The sequence below is a fragment of the Cryptosporidium bovis genome, assembly GCF_009768925.1.
Source record: "Cryptosporidium bovis isolate 45015 chromosome Unknown contig_21, whole genome shotgun sequence".
NCBI classification, from domain to species: Eukaryota; Apicomplexa; class Conoidasida; order Eucoccidiorida; family Cryptosporidiidae; genus Cryptosporidium; species Cryptosporidium bovis.
In genome coordinates, this window is record NW_027125023.1 from 78,081 (window position 1) to 94,000 (window position 15,920).

Here is a 15,920-nt window from a genome sequence, read left to right on the forward strand (position 1 = left end):
AGAAATGAAAAAAAATTCTATACTTTCTCAGTCAATAATTGATCCAAATACATTCTTTTATTATACCTATGTCGATAATTTGAGCATAGGGATATATAACGCTAAAATTCTGAGCAGAGAAGTCACAAATTCTGTAAATACTGATTTCATATTTAATTTTGTTCCTTGCAAAGAAATAGAAAATTCGATTCTTTTAGATGGTTTTGAGCACTCTCCATTTTTCCAGTTTACTCCCACTTTCAGCTGGTCTAATACCGTAAAAATTGGTGCATTTACCACAGGTTGTTCTAAATACATAAGCATTTTAGAAACAAATAAAGAAGTAATAAATATTGAGAAAATAGGAATAGGGGATACTTTATACTTGGATTTAGATTGGAATTTCGCAGAAAATAATTCAAATTTACTGCTATCTTGTGAATTATATTCAGCAAGTAATCCATCTTCTGCAAATGATGGAGTAATATCTGTCTTTGATCTACATGCCGAAAAAAAAATAGAGCTCGGTGGAATTAAAGTCAATAGGAATAATAGATTAGGGTACCCAAACTGTGGTAGATGGGTTGACCCAAATTGCATTATTTCGTCGTGGAACAATTGTAACAACACATTCTTTATTTGTTTAAATGATATTAGAATGAAAAGATCTGCGATTGAAATTAAGAGAAGAAAATGTACCAATTATTTATCAATTAACCGAGTTGAAAATTCGTACCTGCTTTCAAGCAACATGAATGACACTATTGAAATTATTGATATGAGATCATTAAGCAAAAATAATAGTAATGATGATGTAAAACCAGTTTATGGAGTTGAATTTGAATATGATTGTATGCGTTTCTTGAGTTGGTTTCCATTTGAAAAGAATCATATTTCGATTTCTACTAATGAAGGTGTTTTCATTGTTTCAATGAATAATGTTTTAGATTTTCAGGAGAATTTTGATTCTAATTCATATAGAACAAAAACATCTTTATTGAAATGGAATAAAAATCTTCTTACATATTTTGAACCAATTAAAGTTGAAAATAATATTATGGATGGGTTTTGTTGGTGTAATAAACTATTGGGTGACGGAAATGGAAAATACTCACTCGCTTATGTTTTTGAAAATTCACTCAATTATATTTCTAATTTTGATTTCACTGTCAATTCCTTTCGTCCCCGTAATAACCCACCATTTTTTTCTTTTTTTGCTCCAAATAGTGAGATAAAAAACAAGTTTTCCAACCAACTATATAGAGTCCCTCAAATATTGGGTTATTCCTGGATACCATATAGATTAATTAAACATTTTGGTGATGTATCGTCAAAAATTGAAAATCCATCTTGCCTTTCTCTCTTATCAAGATGGCAGAAAATTAATTGCGAAGAGGCACAGATGATTGTGAGAGAATACCAAAAAGATCAGTCCATATTAAAGAGAATGGGTATTTATGTCGATTCAGTTTCTGATATTTTCGATATAATTAGATTAATGAAATCGGTTTCATATACATTTAACCTTTTGTGCATTCTTCCAAGCAGACTCTTTGACTGGAAAGAAATTGTAACAAAAATAAATTCAAATAAAAGTGGTAAAACGGATAATATTAATCCATTTAATATTAAATGTGACAATTTGTTTTTTCCTGGATATAGGGATATAATTAATGCAATAAAATATAAGGGGGATAATTATGAAACTATATACAAATTAGAATTTATAAAAATAACAAATAGTAGTGGCAATTTTGATTCTAAAAATGGGACGATATATGATAAATCTAAGAATATAGAAGTGTTTTCCTCGGAAATTAGAGAAAAATTAGTTTCCTCACTTGGAGTTTCATTAAATGTAAGTAAAAAATATGAACATAAAAGTATTGAAGATACTTCAACGATTGAAAACAACTTGCTTACATTTTTGTGGAATTGTGTGACACTAAAATATCCTGTTTTTTTATCTCAATGCAATTATATATCGGAACTGTTAAACGTCTGTTTAGAAAGTGAGTTCAAACCACTCAAGTTGTCCTTCATGAATAATTTGGTATTATTCTTGAATTCTGTTGGTATTATGATTACGAATTTATATAAGAATAATCAACTCAGTAATTTGGATAAAAAAGATATTAGTTTTTACCATTCTTCTGTAATTTCGACTAGTGAACAACTTTTGGACGATGAATACTATTTGCCCATATGGAATTGCAATATTTTTCTTGAATCTACTTTACAAATTTCAATTAGATTCCTTGTAGTAGTTATAAACTATCTTTATTTGGAATCAGAAGAATTCATTTTTTCGTATTATTTAATAGAACATTTGCTCGTTCCATGTTTGAGTTTAAACTCGTACATTTATATACCATCACATTTATTAATGATAGTTTCCTTGTATTATTTACCGATGAATTCAATTTCAAATTTAATTGAAGTTATAATCTCAAAAATGTCTCATGATGGTCTTCTGGATTGTATTTATATTATAGGATTGCAACCTATTCAAATAACTGGTTCTTTAGAAGAGTTAGATGAGAAGTCGAGAATAAACAAGGAAATCTTAGTTTTAAGGGATGACTATTCAAAAATAGAAACAGATGTTTTAAAACACGGTTTTATTAACGCTTTTAATCCACCTTTAGCCCTACCAAAGTACGATGGCACAAAATCTGAAGATAATGCTGGGTCCCATGTAGTTAAAAATTTACTACAAAGATTTTTATCTATTTCCTTTGGTGATATCCAAACTATTGCCTTATTTGGTTCCTGTTTTTTTCACTATTATAATAGTGATTTCTCGTGTAAAGAATATGTTGGCATTCTCAACAAATGCATTGATGAATACAGGAAATTACTTAAAAGCAATTCGACAATAATTCACTCCATTAATAGATGCGAACCAACCGAAAAATTGACAAGTGGATATAGAACTACAAAACTAAAATTAAATGGAAATTTTAGAGCACTTTATGAATTGAATATCCTTAGCTCGAACTATCTCTTAGCTTTCGGCGAGAAAGGTTTAGAAATACCTTTTTTCTCTATACCTTCTGGAAATGCAATATATTGTTATTACTGCGAACAACCCTTGACACAAAAGTGTTACGAACCTAATAATATAGTTTCCGGGATATCTAATTTGAAAATAAATTCATTTAATTCACATAATTTAAAAAAGGAAAGTGAAATGACCGATAATAATGATTTTCAGAAACATTTTCAGTTATGTGAACAAGAAAAGACTTGTGTGAATATTGGCCCCAACAAAAGCCTTTCGAACACTTCCCCCGTATACCAACATGATACATCAATGAATTTTGAGACTCCCTCGATTATTTTAAATTGCCCAAATAAGTTCTGTAACAAACCACTTACAAGATGTGTAATATGTCTATCAGAAATGTCTCTGAATTTAGTAAGTAAATCCAAACATAATTTAAGGGAAGTAGACTATTGTGAAGGCATAAATCAAATAGAAAGTTGGTATAGTTGGTGCCTATATTGCCATCACGGTGGCTGTTTTAAACACATAAATGAATGGTTTGAATGCTTTGACGAATGCCCAGTGCCTGAATGCAATTGCTGGTGTAATGTAGCAGATCCCTGGTTCAATTTGTAACTTTTTTTTACTTAGGACATTGTATTTCAGGATACCTGAATTTATTACTTTTTTGTAGGAGGATGGTCAATGGTATTTATTTTGAGATCTACCTCACTAAGTTCGCCATCTGAATTTCTTTCAGACTCATTATTTGATTGCTCCATCTCCAATATTGAATCTGTAATTCTCGATTCATATCTAAGTGAAATAATCCAAACAGCACCAATTATTATACTTATTGCAAAACCAATAAAGTTGGCGACATTTAATAAGATGATTAATGTGTGCTTTGTTCTACCAATCATCCCACAAAAAGTAACGATGGCATTTGTGGAGTCCACAGATACTTGCCCACAATTATGTGCTTCTGTTTGAATATTTTTAAGAACCATTGCACTTCCCAACATACTCTTTATTCTATAGTTTATGTCTTTATATAGTTTTTTGACTTCATTAAAAGCAATATCGGTTGGATTGATCAAATAATCGTATCCTATGCTAGTAATATATCTTTGAAATTCCAAATAATTGCATTCCTTTCCATATAGTTTAGAATATAACGTGTTATTACCACTTTTTGAGTTTGCTTTTACCCATTCGATATCAACCCAAGAAAATGGGTAGCAATAGAATTTGTAGTCATATAACTTCGCTAACCTTTTAACCCATTCCAATGTTTCTTTATAGCTTGAAATAGGATATTCGGTGAAATACTTATTCATTTTATAGTATGGCTCCAAATCTATCTCATCGAAGTTAGTGTTAGAATCAATTACTACGTCATCGTATATTTTGTTGGCTATTCCGGTCTGATTTTGAGATTCTGAAGATAATTCCTGAACTAGTTGTAGATTCATATCTGAGATGAACTCTGAAAAAATGATAGAATTATCATTTGATTCTGTCTCGGTAGTCACAGAAATGGGATAGTTATCTACTAACGGTTTAATTTTAAATGGATCGATAATCGTCTGGAGTGTCTCCAAACCAGGTATTTTCACCGGTAATTGGGAAGATATCATCAATGTTGAAACATCGTTGTTAGTGCTACTACACAAAGAACTATAAGTTGTATAGCCAAATATTGAACTTTTTGATAGTGTTTCTTCAGAAAAATAGCTCTGTGTAATTAATACTAGCACTGGAACCTCTTGTTCAGCGGAAGATGACTCCCGAGTGTCTGGTAAATACATTAATGAAAATTTTATGTAATCAGTTACATTTACATAAGTAAAAGATTGCTCTGCGATACTTAAAGTTGTTGAAGCGATGTTAAGATATTCAGGCACAATATTTGCAAGATCAAGAACGAGACTTCCAGGTAAAAGTGTGTAAAACAATATTGCCATGCTATTGTTTGTTGGAATATCAGAGAACAAACTATAGACCTTCCTGTGATTATATCGCTCTGACAATAAAATACTACTCCCTGAATCAGCTTCTGCAAAGAGAGAACCACTCCTCAAACCTAATTTTGAAAGGTCAATCGCCCCTCCATCGAGTTTTCTATCGTTATTTATATTAAATGTTTCATTGGTAAAATTGAAATGATGATCTTTTGTTTCATCTTCTGAGTGTGTATTTACATCTGTCTTATTACCAACTATCTTTTCATAATTATACTTGAGCTTGCCATAGTATTTATTGGTATTATTGTCTGAAATTCCAATTTCCTCAAGTACTCTAATCCTATTAGAATAAAATTCTAGTTCTAGCTCTCTGCTATTGTTATCATCTACTCTAATATATGTTGCAAGCGGATATAGACAAATACTGAATACCATTCCAATTTCAGGGCCTATAGTAGATATCCAATTCATCCCCGTAGTACTGAATAAATCCTTAACTAACCAGGAACAATAATCCTTACCAACAGTGCCTGCAATTGTCAACGTATACGTAATGAATGAAAAAATAATTGAGAAACCCAAAATAATAAATGCAACGGCTACTAATGCAGATCTTGATTGGAAAAAACCTATATGGCTTTTTCCTGAAAGGAATAATTTTATGTGTAAAATAGAAAATATTATTGTTAATATACCAACAAAAATCGAACAGGAACATAATGTTGTAATTATTGCAAAGATAACGTTACTACCTATTTTTGAAAACATTATAAAGATCATTATATATCTTATGAACTCTTGAAAAACATCAAAATAGGCGGATACTGAATAACTCATTGATGATGTATCAACCGATTTTGCAAGGGCCACAATTTCCGATAATACTGGAACCATTGAGTTATAAACCGTCTCTTTTACTGGCAAAAAAGAACTCGCTGCCTGGTCAACAAGAACTGAGAGTGAAGATTTAGAGGGGATTGACCATTTTACATCAGTTGGTTTAATAAGGCTACTATTGGTAAAAACAGTAACCATGTCTGCTAATCTCTGACTTAGGGTGGTTGAAAATCCAGCACTATCTATATAATCAAAGGTTGAGTTAACTAAACCATTAATTGCTTCTATTGAGCCAAGCTCTTGAAAAAGCCCATACAATGGGAGAGTCCCAATGAATGGTATCGTTGTATTTGTCCTTAGAGACGCCTCTACAACATCGAAACCACCGGATGTTGTATTTATATTTATATTTCCATTTGAGAGTGCATCCACTCCTGTAGCCAGCCAACAAACTGACGAAGAAAATGAAAATGAGAAGTTTACAAAATTAACTATTGTAATGATAGATACTAGTATATAAACAGTAGATAGAATGCATAACAAAACAATAAATATGTATATACTCAACTTTATTTTCCACAGGCCTTGCGTTGTCTCCTCAAAAGATATTACTCTATCATTTAGTACTCTACATAGAACAAAAGCGAGCGAAACCGAAATAAATAGAAAAATTGATATCCCAAAGATAACACAACTGAATTTTTCTCTCCACATTAATTTATCGATATATTCAGATAGTAGTGGCTTCACGTCTACTTGAACATCCTTTGAATCCAAAACAATTATATTTTCAAGTATCATTCCTGCCAATACACTTGAATCGGAATGCCATGAAATAAACCATTCCCACATTTCTTTTGAGTAATTGTGGTCTATATATGGGTAGTAATCACTTGTTCTACAATGCTCTTCCACAAAGTCATTTAACGTCAATACTCTAGAACTATTTATCACTTGTTGTGCAGTTTCAAGACTAGAAAGAATATATCCTGTAGATACTGGCCATGGAATATCAACAATTGACGCAAAAGTAATCGATAAGTTTATAAAAATTGAAAAACTAAGTGAAATATAGAGTTTCCGAGACCACATGATGCCTTCATTATTAAAAAAAAATTATCCATGTAATTGAGGCGAAATAGATTTCCGCGCGTGATCAGCTACCACAAAGAAAAGGAGGAGAGTTCAAATGTCTCTTTCTTTAAGTAACTTTCCAATTTCAAGCAGTTCTTTGCAGGAGGAAGATATAGCATTTCTCAAATGTTCCAAATCATCTATATTTTTAGCGTTTGCATGCAAGTTCCTTGTTATTTCTAACAGTGACTCGCTTATTTTCAATGCTTTAGAATGACCCGATGAAGTTATTGTATTATTTTTAAACTGAGAATATTGAATATCTCTATGACCAAAGAAATCTTTTCTTCCTCGATTCCTACAAATATCTCTCTTATCTGAGTTAGGATCGAAAAGGGTGTTTGATAAGATGCAAGATAATTTGTTTGCAGTTTGAGTTATTGCAAAAGGGTCCAATGTTAAACTTGATTGATTAACCAAAAATTTCAGAGTTTGATTGTAGTCCATATTTAGAATTTGCTCACGTTGACTTGTTATAATCGCAACTGCGACAAAGTTGACAATTGGCATAATTGAGTCGACAATAAAATATATTTTTTCGTTTTTTTGTTCATTTAAGGAGGAAATTTTGGTTTTTAGGTCATCAATAGTATACTTTGCTCCATTCTTAAGGGAGTCACAAAACATTAATTCCCAATTTATTATGGAATCATATATATTAGAAAACTCTCTTGAAAATAGAAGTCTAATCCATCTTAGAAACAGTATCTGAGGTTCTATTTCATGTTCTTTCCAGAGGTGTAAATAAAGTTCATTATCGATACTTTCAAGTATCTTATAGATTTTTTTGCATCTGTAAATAATAGGAAGTTTGATATCATCGGTTCGTTTTTTTTCACTTTTCTGGGAGTCATCTGGAGACTGGAACATATATTTTATTCCAAAAGTGTCCATCAATGATTTAAACATGATAAATGTGTCAGCTTCAATCGATTCATTAGTAAATGTGAAGCTATTAATGGAATTGACAATTATTCCAGTAGATTGAGACTCTATATTTGCAAAGTTCGGTTTCTGACTGAAATTTATGAGAAAAAAAATTGCAGCAAGTTCATTCATTCCCTGTTTATAGCCAAACTCGGGATTTTCGCGTGCCCATGTAAATAAGACTCTTTGTAACAATTGTCTCGTGCTAATTTCAGAAAAGAGTTGACGATCAGAAAACGTTCTAGTTATGTCCTTCCAAATTTCATCCAACAATTCACTGTTTTTCTGTTGCTCATTCCAAGGATTACCTGCGTTTTGCGAGAGGGGATGAGATATTGAAGGGTCCATAGACGTCATCTTAGATATGTCAAGCCTATGTTTTTTAAAAGAAATGTTGTATTCATCCCTTTCACGATTCAGAAGAGTACTAACCTTCATATAGCACTCATCAAAAGGCATATTAAAAGTATTTAATGGAATAACTCTCAAAAGAATCAACCACTTAAGACGTGGAATATCTTTAAGTTTATTTTTCTGTATTCGCCTTGACTTACTAAAACATATTTCTTCGGTAAAACTGACAAAATTAACTAATGGATCTTCTTTGATATGTCCATGAAAATCGCGAAAATCCGAATCCTCCACATAGACAGAGTATTCATCTTTCTCCAAAACCTCAAAGTCAACCATTTTCTAAAGTATTTAATTAGCAGGTGAGTAATACATATACAGACAAAAATTTATATACGAAAAATTTTAGTCCCCTCCCCACAAATGTCCCCCAAACAAAATCACCTTTTAGAACACACAAAAAAAAAATTAAGTCGAGTTTTTATGTACTTCAGATAGTATACAGTCTAATTTACATCTATGTGATTTGATATTATTCAACATATGATTAATTTTATTTTCTCTTCCTACCGTGGTCTTGAATTTTATCACTATTTCCCATTTCATTAATAAGATAAAAAATAGATAAATATCAATTTCAGTTTTCAGAATGTTTCCAAATAAATCCATGGTAAACAGTTCGATTGGGACACAATTAATACTTTTCTCTAATTGGTTAAAAAAATTAACTTGACTTGAAATATCATTTTCCCACATACTTATGTAAGGCTCGATTTTAGATAGTCTTTCACTTGAAACACTTTCTCCTTTGATAAAAGTCAGATATTTCATAATATTATTGTATAGAATTTGTAGTGTGAAAATATATTCATTATGAATGTTTTCGACTTCCCTTGGGAATAGTTGCGTTGAGACTTCTTTGCCATTGGGGTTAAGTATAATTCTTGAAAGGGAATCCATCATAAATAGTGAAAAAATACAGGATTCATCATTATTATATTTGATTACAAAGTTAATCATACATCTGATACTTCTTGATTCATCATTATCCAATGTAATAGAAGGGCTTTCACTAACTATACATGAAAAGAGTTTAATGGTGTTTGAATACTTGCAAAATATCTGTTGACATTTTAGTCTTATTTCAACGATCTCACTTGAAGATAACAATATGAAAGAAAGCATTAAATTGTACCAGCAGTTTTTATTAAATAAAAAATAGGCAGAGATTGTACTATTTTTATATTTGAAATTCTCTTTGATTTTATCGACGTCAAAATTGGTAAAGTTTATTCCAAACAATTCCAATTCATTTTTAATATTAAAAAATATAATTTCCTTTAAATAACAAAGATCATATTTGTTAAACTCAGTTAAGTTTAAATAACTAAATTGTGATTGCTCAGAAAATAAACCATCTATATAGTCACTAAATATTTCGGAAGTACACTTATAATCATTAGCATCAGTTCTATTTGATAAAGGAAAGTAGAATCTGACGTAAACAATTAATAAATTGTGTATAAATTCAGAATTTTTATGTAGAGAAGTAGAATGCTTTAAGTTTTTATAAGTGGTATTTGTTTTTTTACTTATAGGACTATTATAATTGTCTTTTGATATGACCTTTCCAATTAATTTTATATGTAAGTCGATGTTCAATTCTAAATTCCTATTAGATAGTATAATCTCTGAAATTATTTGATCCCTTGCCAATAGAGAAGCAAATTCGACAATTGTGCGAATATTTTCAAGTGTTATAACGTAAAAATGATTCATTTGTTCCACTTGAATTTTATGTGAATTCAAATAAGTGAAAAAATCATATAAAGTTCTGATATGAATATTTAGCAATTCAATTATTATATTTACAAATAACTCAATAGAAACCTCTGGAACAAACTGCAAGTTCTCCCAAATAACAGAATAAAACTCAGATAACACCTTCGGATGAGTATATATACTTGTCTCGTTATTTATTTTTGTTTTCTTTTGTATTAAAATATTATTTAGTTCAAATAGTTCACAATAACGTCCGCCTTTGATTGCTCTAAAAGATAGTACCTGAATGATATTAATAAACTCAATAACGCTCTTGTCAAAAACTTCGTGGAAAAAATTTCTGGGTTTCATTTTATAAAGACTTATTTGAGTACCTCGAAAATCATTATTCTCATATAGCTGAAATTTAAATTTGAATTCGAATTTAACCTTATCAGTAAACTCCAAATCCAACAACAGATTAAGAAACTCATACATGGATACGCGCACTAAGTAGTTTTTGAATATCTCCTTAGATGAATTCTCCAAAAGCAAATTTAAGCTCTTTTGTATATAGAGATCAACATTCTCAGATTCGGATGCCATTATTGAAAGAAACAGTTTTACATTTGGACGTTTCATTAAATTAATTCCAAGTAATAGTGTACCATGAAGTAAATTGTACTTAATAGGTAACTCACAAAATAAAGAATACTCAATTAAATCATTTAACAGACGAATTAATGAATGTTTACGGTAATGGGTGTGAGTAATTCTCTCTGATAGTATTCCAAAAATTTTATCATCTATTTTACCTTCGAAAATTTCAGCTTTTGAGTTCATTATATTCTTACTATTCAAAGACCTTAGAATAATGTTTGTTAAAAGTCTTGCAGAATAAGATCTTATAAAATAGGAGGGAGAATATAGTGTTTTGATTATTGCTATCGCCATATCTCGAGAACAATCGAACCATGAAATAGAAATTTCAGATAGAAATAGTAACGTCATTCCTTGGAATTGATAGTGGTTTGAATTCAACAAGGCCTCAGTTATGCATGACTCAAATAAATCAGTGTTTTTCATCATAGATTTAAGGGAATAACAAGAGTTGAATGAATTTTGAATTAAAATTGAAGAATAGTACTGTAGAACAACTTTATTTGGAAATCTGGAAAGGTTAATCATAGAGTAGTATTCTGAGATGTTAATTCCAACATCTCTATTATTATAGTCAAAGTTATTTTTTATTCTTCTGAATTTTAATCTTTCGTTATAATTCTTAAAATTGTTGAGATATTCTTCGTTTCCAAAAGGTTCAAAAGCAAATCTTTTTATCAACGATGACATTAGATTGAGTGACGAATTACAAAGCATGAATCTCTTATTATTTTCCATTTCAAGGTTGTAAATTTTTATACTGATAAAAGCAGATATTAACGATCCGCATAATATATCTGCATCCAAAAATTCAAGAAGCGAGCCAGATCCATTTCCAATCCTTGATTTATTTATTAAAAGTGCGAGTATGTTATTAAAATGTATAGTATGATCACCAATTTTGATGTTTCTTGAGTGATCGTTTAGATGTAAAACATAAATATTTTCTTTAGAATCGTATGAACTCAAGCTCATTACAATACATAATTTTAACAAAACTTTTACAAAATATGTTTCTGTATTTTCCAACAGTAAGGAAATAATTGTGCCAAAGACATTACTTAAGTTAGCAGAATTTCTTTTAGGTGATGGTATTTTAAATTCATTAAAATACTCTTCCTTGAATATTTTAATAATATCGTAGAGGTTATACTTTATCAAGTATTTGGAGGTATCACACAGACAATTATTATCATTTTTACGGATAATTATATTGAAAATGTTGTTTATTTTTTCAGCATCAAGAAAAGAATTTTCAACACTAGGATTTACTTCTTGATTTCTTGTTGATATTTCCCTTGATTCAAATGGAATAATTGAATGCACTAAGTTCAAAATCCAAATTTTTGGAAGTTCTATTAATTTGCCACAAGCTATGGTATTCCCAATAATTAATGAATTACATTTACTATTGCCTTCTTGCATTTTCAAATGATTAAACTCTTTATTCTCTAAATATGATACGAGTTCATTACTGATCCCAATTTTTAATTTTACAGTATCAATTTTGAAATGAGTATTGTTGGAGTGAAATTTTGAAATTCCACTCTTAAGATTACTGATATAAGACGAGAATGCTGAAAATAATTCTTGAAGGGAGTTGGAGATTCCTGGATGATAGGAGCTTAAAATAAGTTGAATAATAAGAGTGCATGTGCTGTTTACAAAAGAAACAGTATTGCCTGATAAAATGGCTGAATTTAGTGATTCGATAAATTTAAATAGCTCCTTATCAATACTATCATCAAGCTCTCTACAAACAATGTAATTTATGTGCAAGTTTTTTGGACTAATTAACAAAATATTTTCAAATGCCACAATTGTCCTGAAAAGTCTATTTATTTCATCGATTGTCTGTGAAATTTGATATTCAAGATTTTCATATTTTATAGCATTCATACTTGTACACCTCAATAAATTGTTATTTACTCTGAGTAAAACAGTTAAGCAAATTATTAAAAGGTATATAGACTCAAATGCACTATTGAAGAGTATATTAATATCATCTTTGGAGTTATCATGGGTATAATTTTGCGAATCTGGAAACTCTGTTTCCAATTTGTAACATATTCCAAGTATATTTACAATACTATGTAATGGGATTTCAATTCCACTTTCACCATTTAAGACTATTAGACAATTTTTTTCTGCAAAAGAATTGTTTAACCTTGAAAATAACTCGCTATTAAACAAGTGAATAAGGTTAATATTTGATTTAGAAGTAAAGATGGATTTATTTATATTATTTATGTTTAGAACCTTCATAAGCAAATTTGATAACTTCTCTTCATTGTCATCACATAATATTTTTTGAAGATAAGTGAATAATATAATACTCGAAGCTTTGTATTCTCTTGGTTTTAAACCTGATATCAAAGGTTTTAAAACTGACATAGTGGCATCCATTTGAATTTCAAATTCATAATTATATTGATTGAAGTGGAAATCACAAAACATACTCTTAAATCTCTGATTTTTTAAAATCATTTCAATTATGAAGTCTCTTGTGCTTACAGATGTTGAAAATAATAATGTTTGCAATCTAGATACAATAGTATTTGAAAAATCCAGTTTTGAGTTATGATTAGTTAACTTTTCAAATAGAGAGGTGAACATATCTTCGTTGTAAAATACTTCTATAAATTGACATAGGATTCGTAGAAAAAAATCTGTTTTATCATATGAAATATGCAATCCTAAAGATGTGAACACAAAATTGAAAATTCTCCTCAATAAAGTACACACTTTTTCCTTCACTTCAACCAATAACTTGCTTCTAAGTAACACTTTTTTACTCGATACAAATTTCTCTTCCACAATTATCATGAGTTTTGTGAAGACTCCTCTTTGGATACCTATGGTATTAATATTACTAATAATAGCAAACAATAATTCCAATTCATTTATTAAATTCATATTCTCAATATTGATTCTATTATCATTTACACTTGTTTTTATCGAAGCCAGTTCCAGTATTGAAGAAATCATTTCTGAATTGAAGGATGAAATATTTTCAACTAAATGTGAACCTTTAATTAATACCTTAGTACATGGAATATCAAGTACAACCAAGTTCAGATTAGTAGTATGACAGTCTGCATCTACACAATTCTGCCAAAATAAAACGTTATTCTTTTTTAGTTCTGGAAGGATAACCAATAAAAATGGATTTAGATTAGAGTTATGCTCACGCGAAATTTTATGCATACAAAATCGAGTGTTAATAAGATGAAAAATAAATATAAGCTTTTCTTTGTAGTATTTCCTATTTGACACTTTGAATATTTTAAGTACCTTCTTGAATATTGTATATTTAATCTCATCAGTTATAATATTACAATCATCGAATTTGAAGTTGTTGGTAATAATATTTACAGTCGAAAACAATAAAAAGTCCAAAAAACCATATCTATCTTTGGAAACATGAACATTATTTTTATAATAAAAAGGTAAATCATATAGTTTATACCAAGTAACAATTAAATTATAAGCAGAAGAAGATATATTTTGAACTGAAAGTGAATACAATAAGCAAAACAGCAAATTTGTTTCTGTGTCATTTATTATTTCAAGTTCATTCTTATCGTCCGCACAAAATCTAAAGTTTTGGAGAGAAGATAGTTTTCCAAATTCTAAATAATCGATAGATTTATTTTTATATAAAATAACAATACGGTTTAAAATTCTCTCCAAAAAGAAATACTTATACTTGACATTATTCCAATTATTGCTTAAAACTGATTTAATTAACCAATTTAAAGGGTTCGAGTTTAACTCAAAAAGATCATTTCCTTCGAGATAACAGTCCAAAGTAAGTATTAATTCTACAAATTCTTCTAATAGTTGAATTATCGATTTCAAGTAATAGTTTACGTTTTGGTTTAGGAATGAGAATAATATATTATAAATAGAAGTTATGTATATATTAAAGCAAGAATCTAACAATACAGCTTTGTTATTTAATGCATTTAACTCCTTTATAAGAATAGAAACCCATGCATTAATCGATTGTATTGCGAGTAAGCAGTGTTCATTGCTACAATAATTGTCCAAAACATCCTTGAAATAAATAAATGTGTAGCTAAAAAAGTGCTTATCCAATGACCCAACATTGACAGATGTTGTTCCAAGTGGATTTATAAATAAAGGCCTAGAAATTACAATTCCTCTATAAAATGATATAAATCCCACTTTTGAAAACTTGTTATTAATAATGAAATGTTCAACTTTTGTATTTATTGATTTAAAATCAAAATATATACTGTTGTTTGAGAACAAGGAGAAAGAACATGAATTTATTATAAAGAAGAAAGATAAATATATTCCCAGGGATATGATGAGCTCTTTATTTAAAATTAAGACGTTGCTCTCCGAAAGCAACTCCAAAATAAGAAAGTAGACGATTTTCCCAATTAACTTCTCATGTGAACTCTTATATTTTTCCAAGGTGTATGAACCCAGAAAATCTACAAACTTTTCAGTTTTACAATATTTAACCATTATATTCATTATTTTTATCGTGGAGGACACTAGCATATGCAGTAAATTTTGATCGAAATGCACTTGTATACTTGATTCCAAGTTGAGTCCATTATCGCATATCTTCTTCAGATCGATGAAATCTACAGGACAGACGGTTATAAAAATTATCAAATTCTTAAGAAAAAAATCTAATTCATTAATGACATTAGAACAGTAAGAACAAAAAATATCGTTGTCCACTAAATCAATATTAATGTTTGAAAATAATGTGTCAAAGGTACTACTTAGAAAGTGCTGAATTAAAAAAATGTATTTTCTAAGTATGATATTTGATTCTACATAACCAAAACCAAGTTTTCTCCCGTATATTTGGGTATTAATATCATTTTTACAATTCTCAATTAAGAATTTTAAAAATAACTCAATTATTTCACATAATAATTGAAAACATTCAGCTTCACGATTTGAAAGAGTATTGTCCATAATTATACCTCCAAGGAGACCAAAAAGTTTTTTCCTATTAAATTTTTCATTTTCAAAGGAAACCAATATCAAAGTGAGTACTCCAAGATGTTTTCTCGAACAAACTTCCTTCTTATGTTCAATGATTTCGACGACAGTTTGAATTTCTAATTTTGAAAAGTATAAATTCACTTCCAAATGACCCTGAAAAATCAGAGGAAATGAGTATATAAATCTATCTATAAGGATTTCTCTCAAGCTTTCCATCTTGAAAAGAAATTAACCACTGGATTGGAAATTAAAATTATTAAACGAATAATTAAACAATGTAAGGCAATGTAAGAATGATAAAAGTATGACAAAAACAAGAG

General features: G+C 29.4%; 4 protein-coding genes across 4 annotated transcripts; 1 reads left to right on the plus strand and 3 right to left on the minus strand.

Annotated features, from left to right (window-relative positions):
• Positions 1-4: 4 nt before the first annotated feature.
• On the plus strand, positions 5-3,604 carry FG379_001353 (conserved COOH terminal-specific cysteine rich domain; the record flags this gene model as incomplete). The annotated part of the gene is made up of 1 exon (XM_067326956.1): positions 5-3,604. One exon carries the CDS (start codon positions 5-7, stop codon positions 3,602-3,604), a length of 3,600 nt encoding a protein of 1,199 aa, XP_067183862.1.
• A 44-nt stretch (positions 3,605-3,648) lies between these two features.
• FG379_001354 (uncharacterized protein) lies at positions 3,649-6,864 on the minus strand (the record flags this gene model as incomplete). The annotated part of the gene is made up of 1 exon (XM_067326957.1): positions 3,649-6,864. One exon carries the CDS (start codon positions 6,862-6,864, stop codon positions 3,649-3,651), a length of 3,216 nt encoding a protein of 1,071 aa, XP_067183863.1.
• Positions 6,865-6,957: 93 nt separating this feature from the next.
• FG379_001355 (TBC domain containing) lies at positions 6,958-8,523 on the minus strand (the record flags this gene model as incomplete). Its single annotated transcript, XM_067326958.1, has 1 exon — positions 6,958-8,523. The coding sequence occupies one exon, from the start codon at positions 8,521-8,523 to the stop codon at positions 6,958-6,960; it is 1,566 nt and encodes a 521-aa protein (XP_067183864.1).
• Positions 8,524-8,652: 129 nt separating this feature from the next.
• Positions 8,653-15,816, minus strand: FG379_001356 (uncharacterized protein; the record flags this gene model as incomplete). The annotated part of the gene is made up of 1 exon (XM_067326959.1): positions 8,653-15,816. The coding sequence occupies one exon, from the start codon at positions 15,814-15,816 to the stop codon at positions 8,653-8,655; it is 7,164 nt and encodes a 2,387-aa protein (XP_067183865.1).
• Positions 15,817-15,920: the final 104 nt, after the last annotated feature.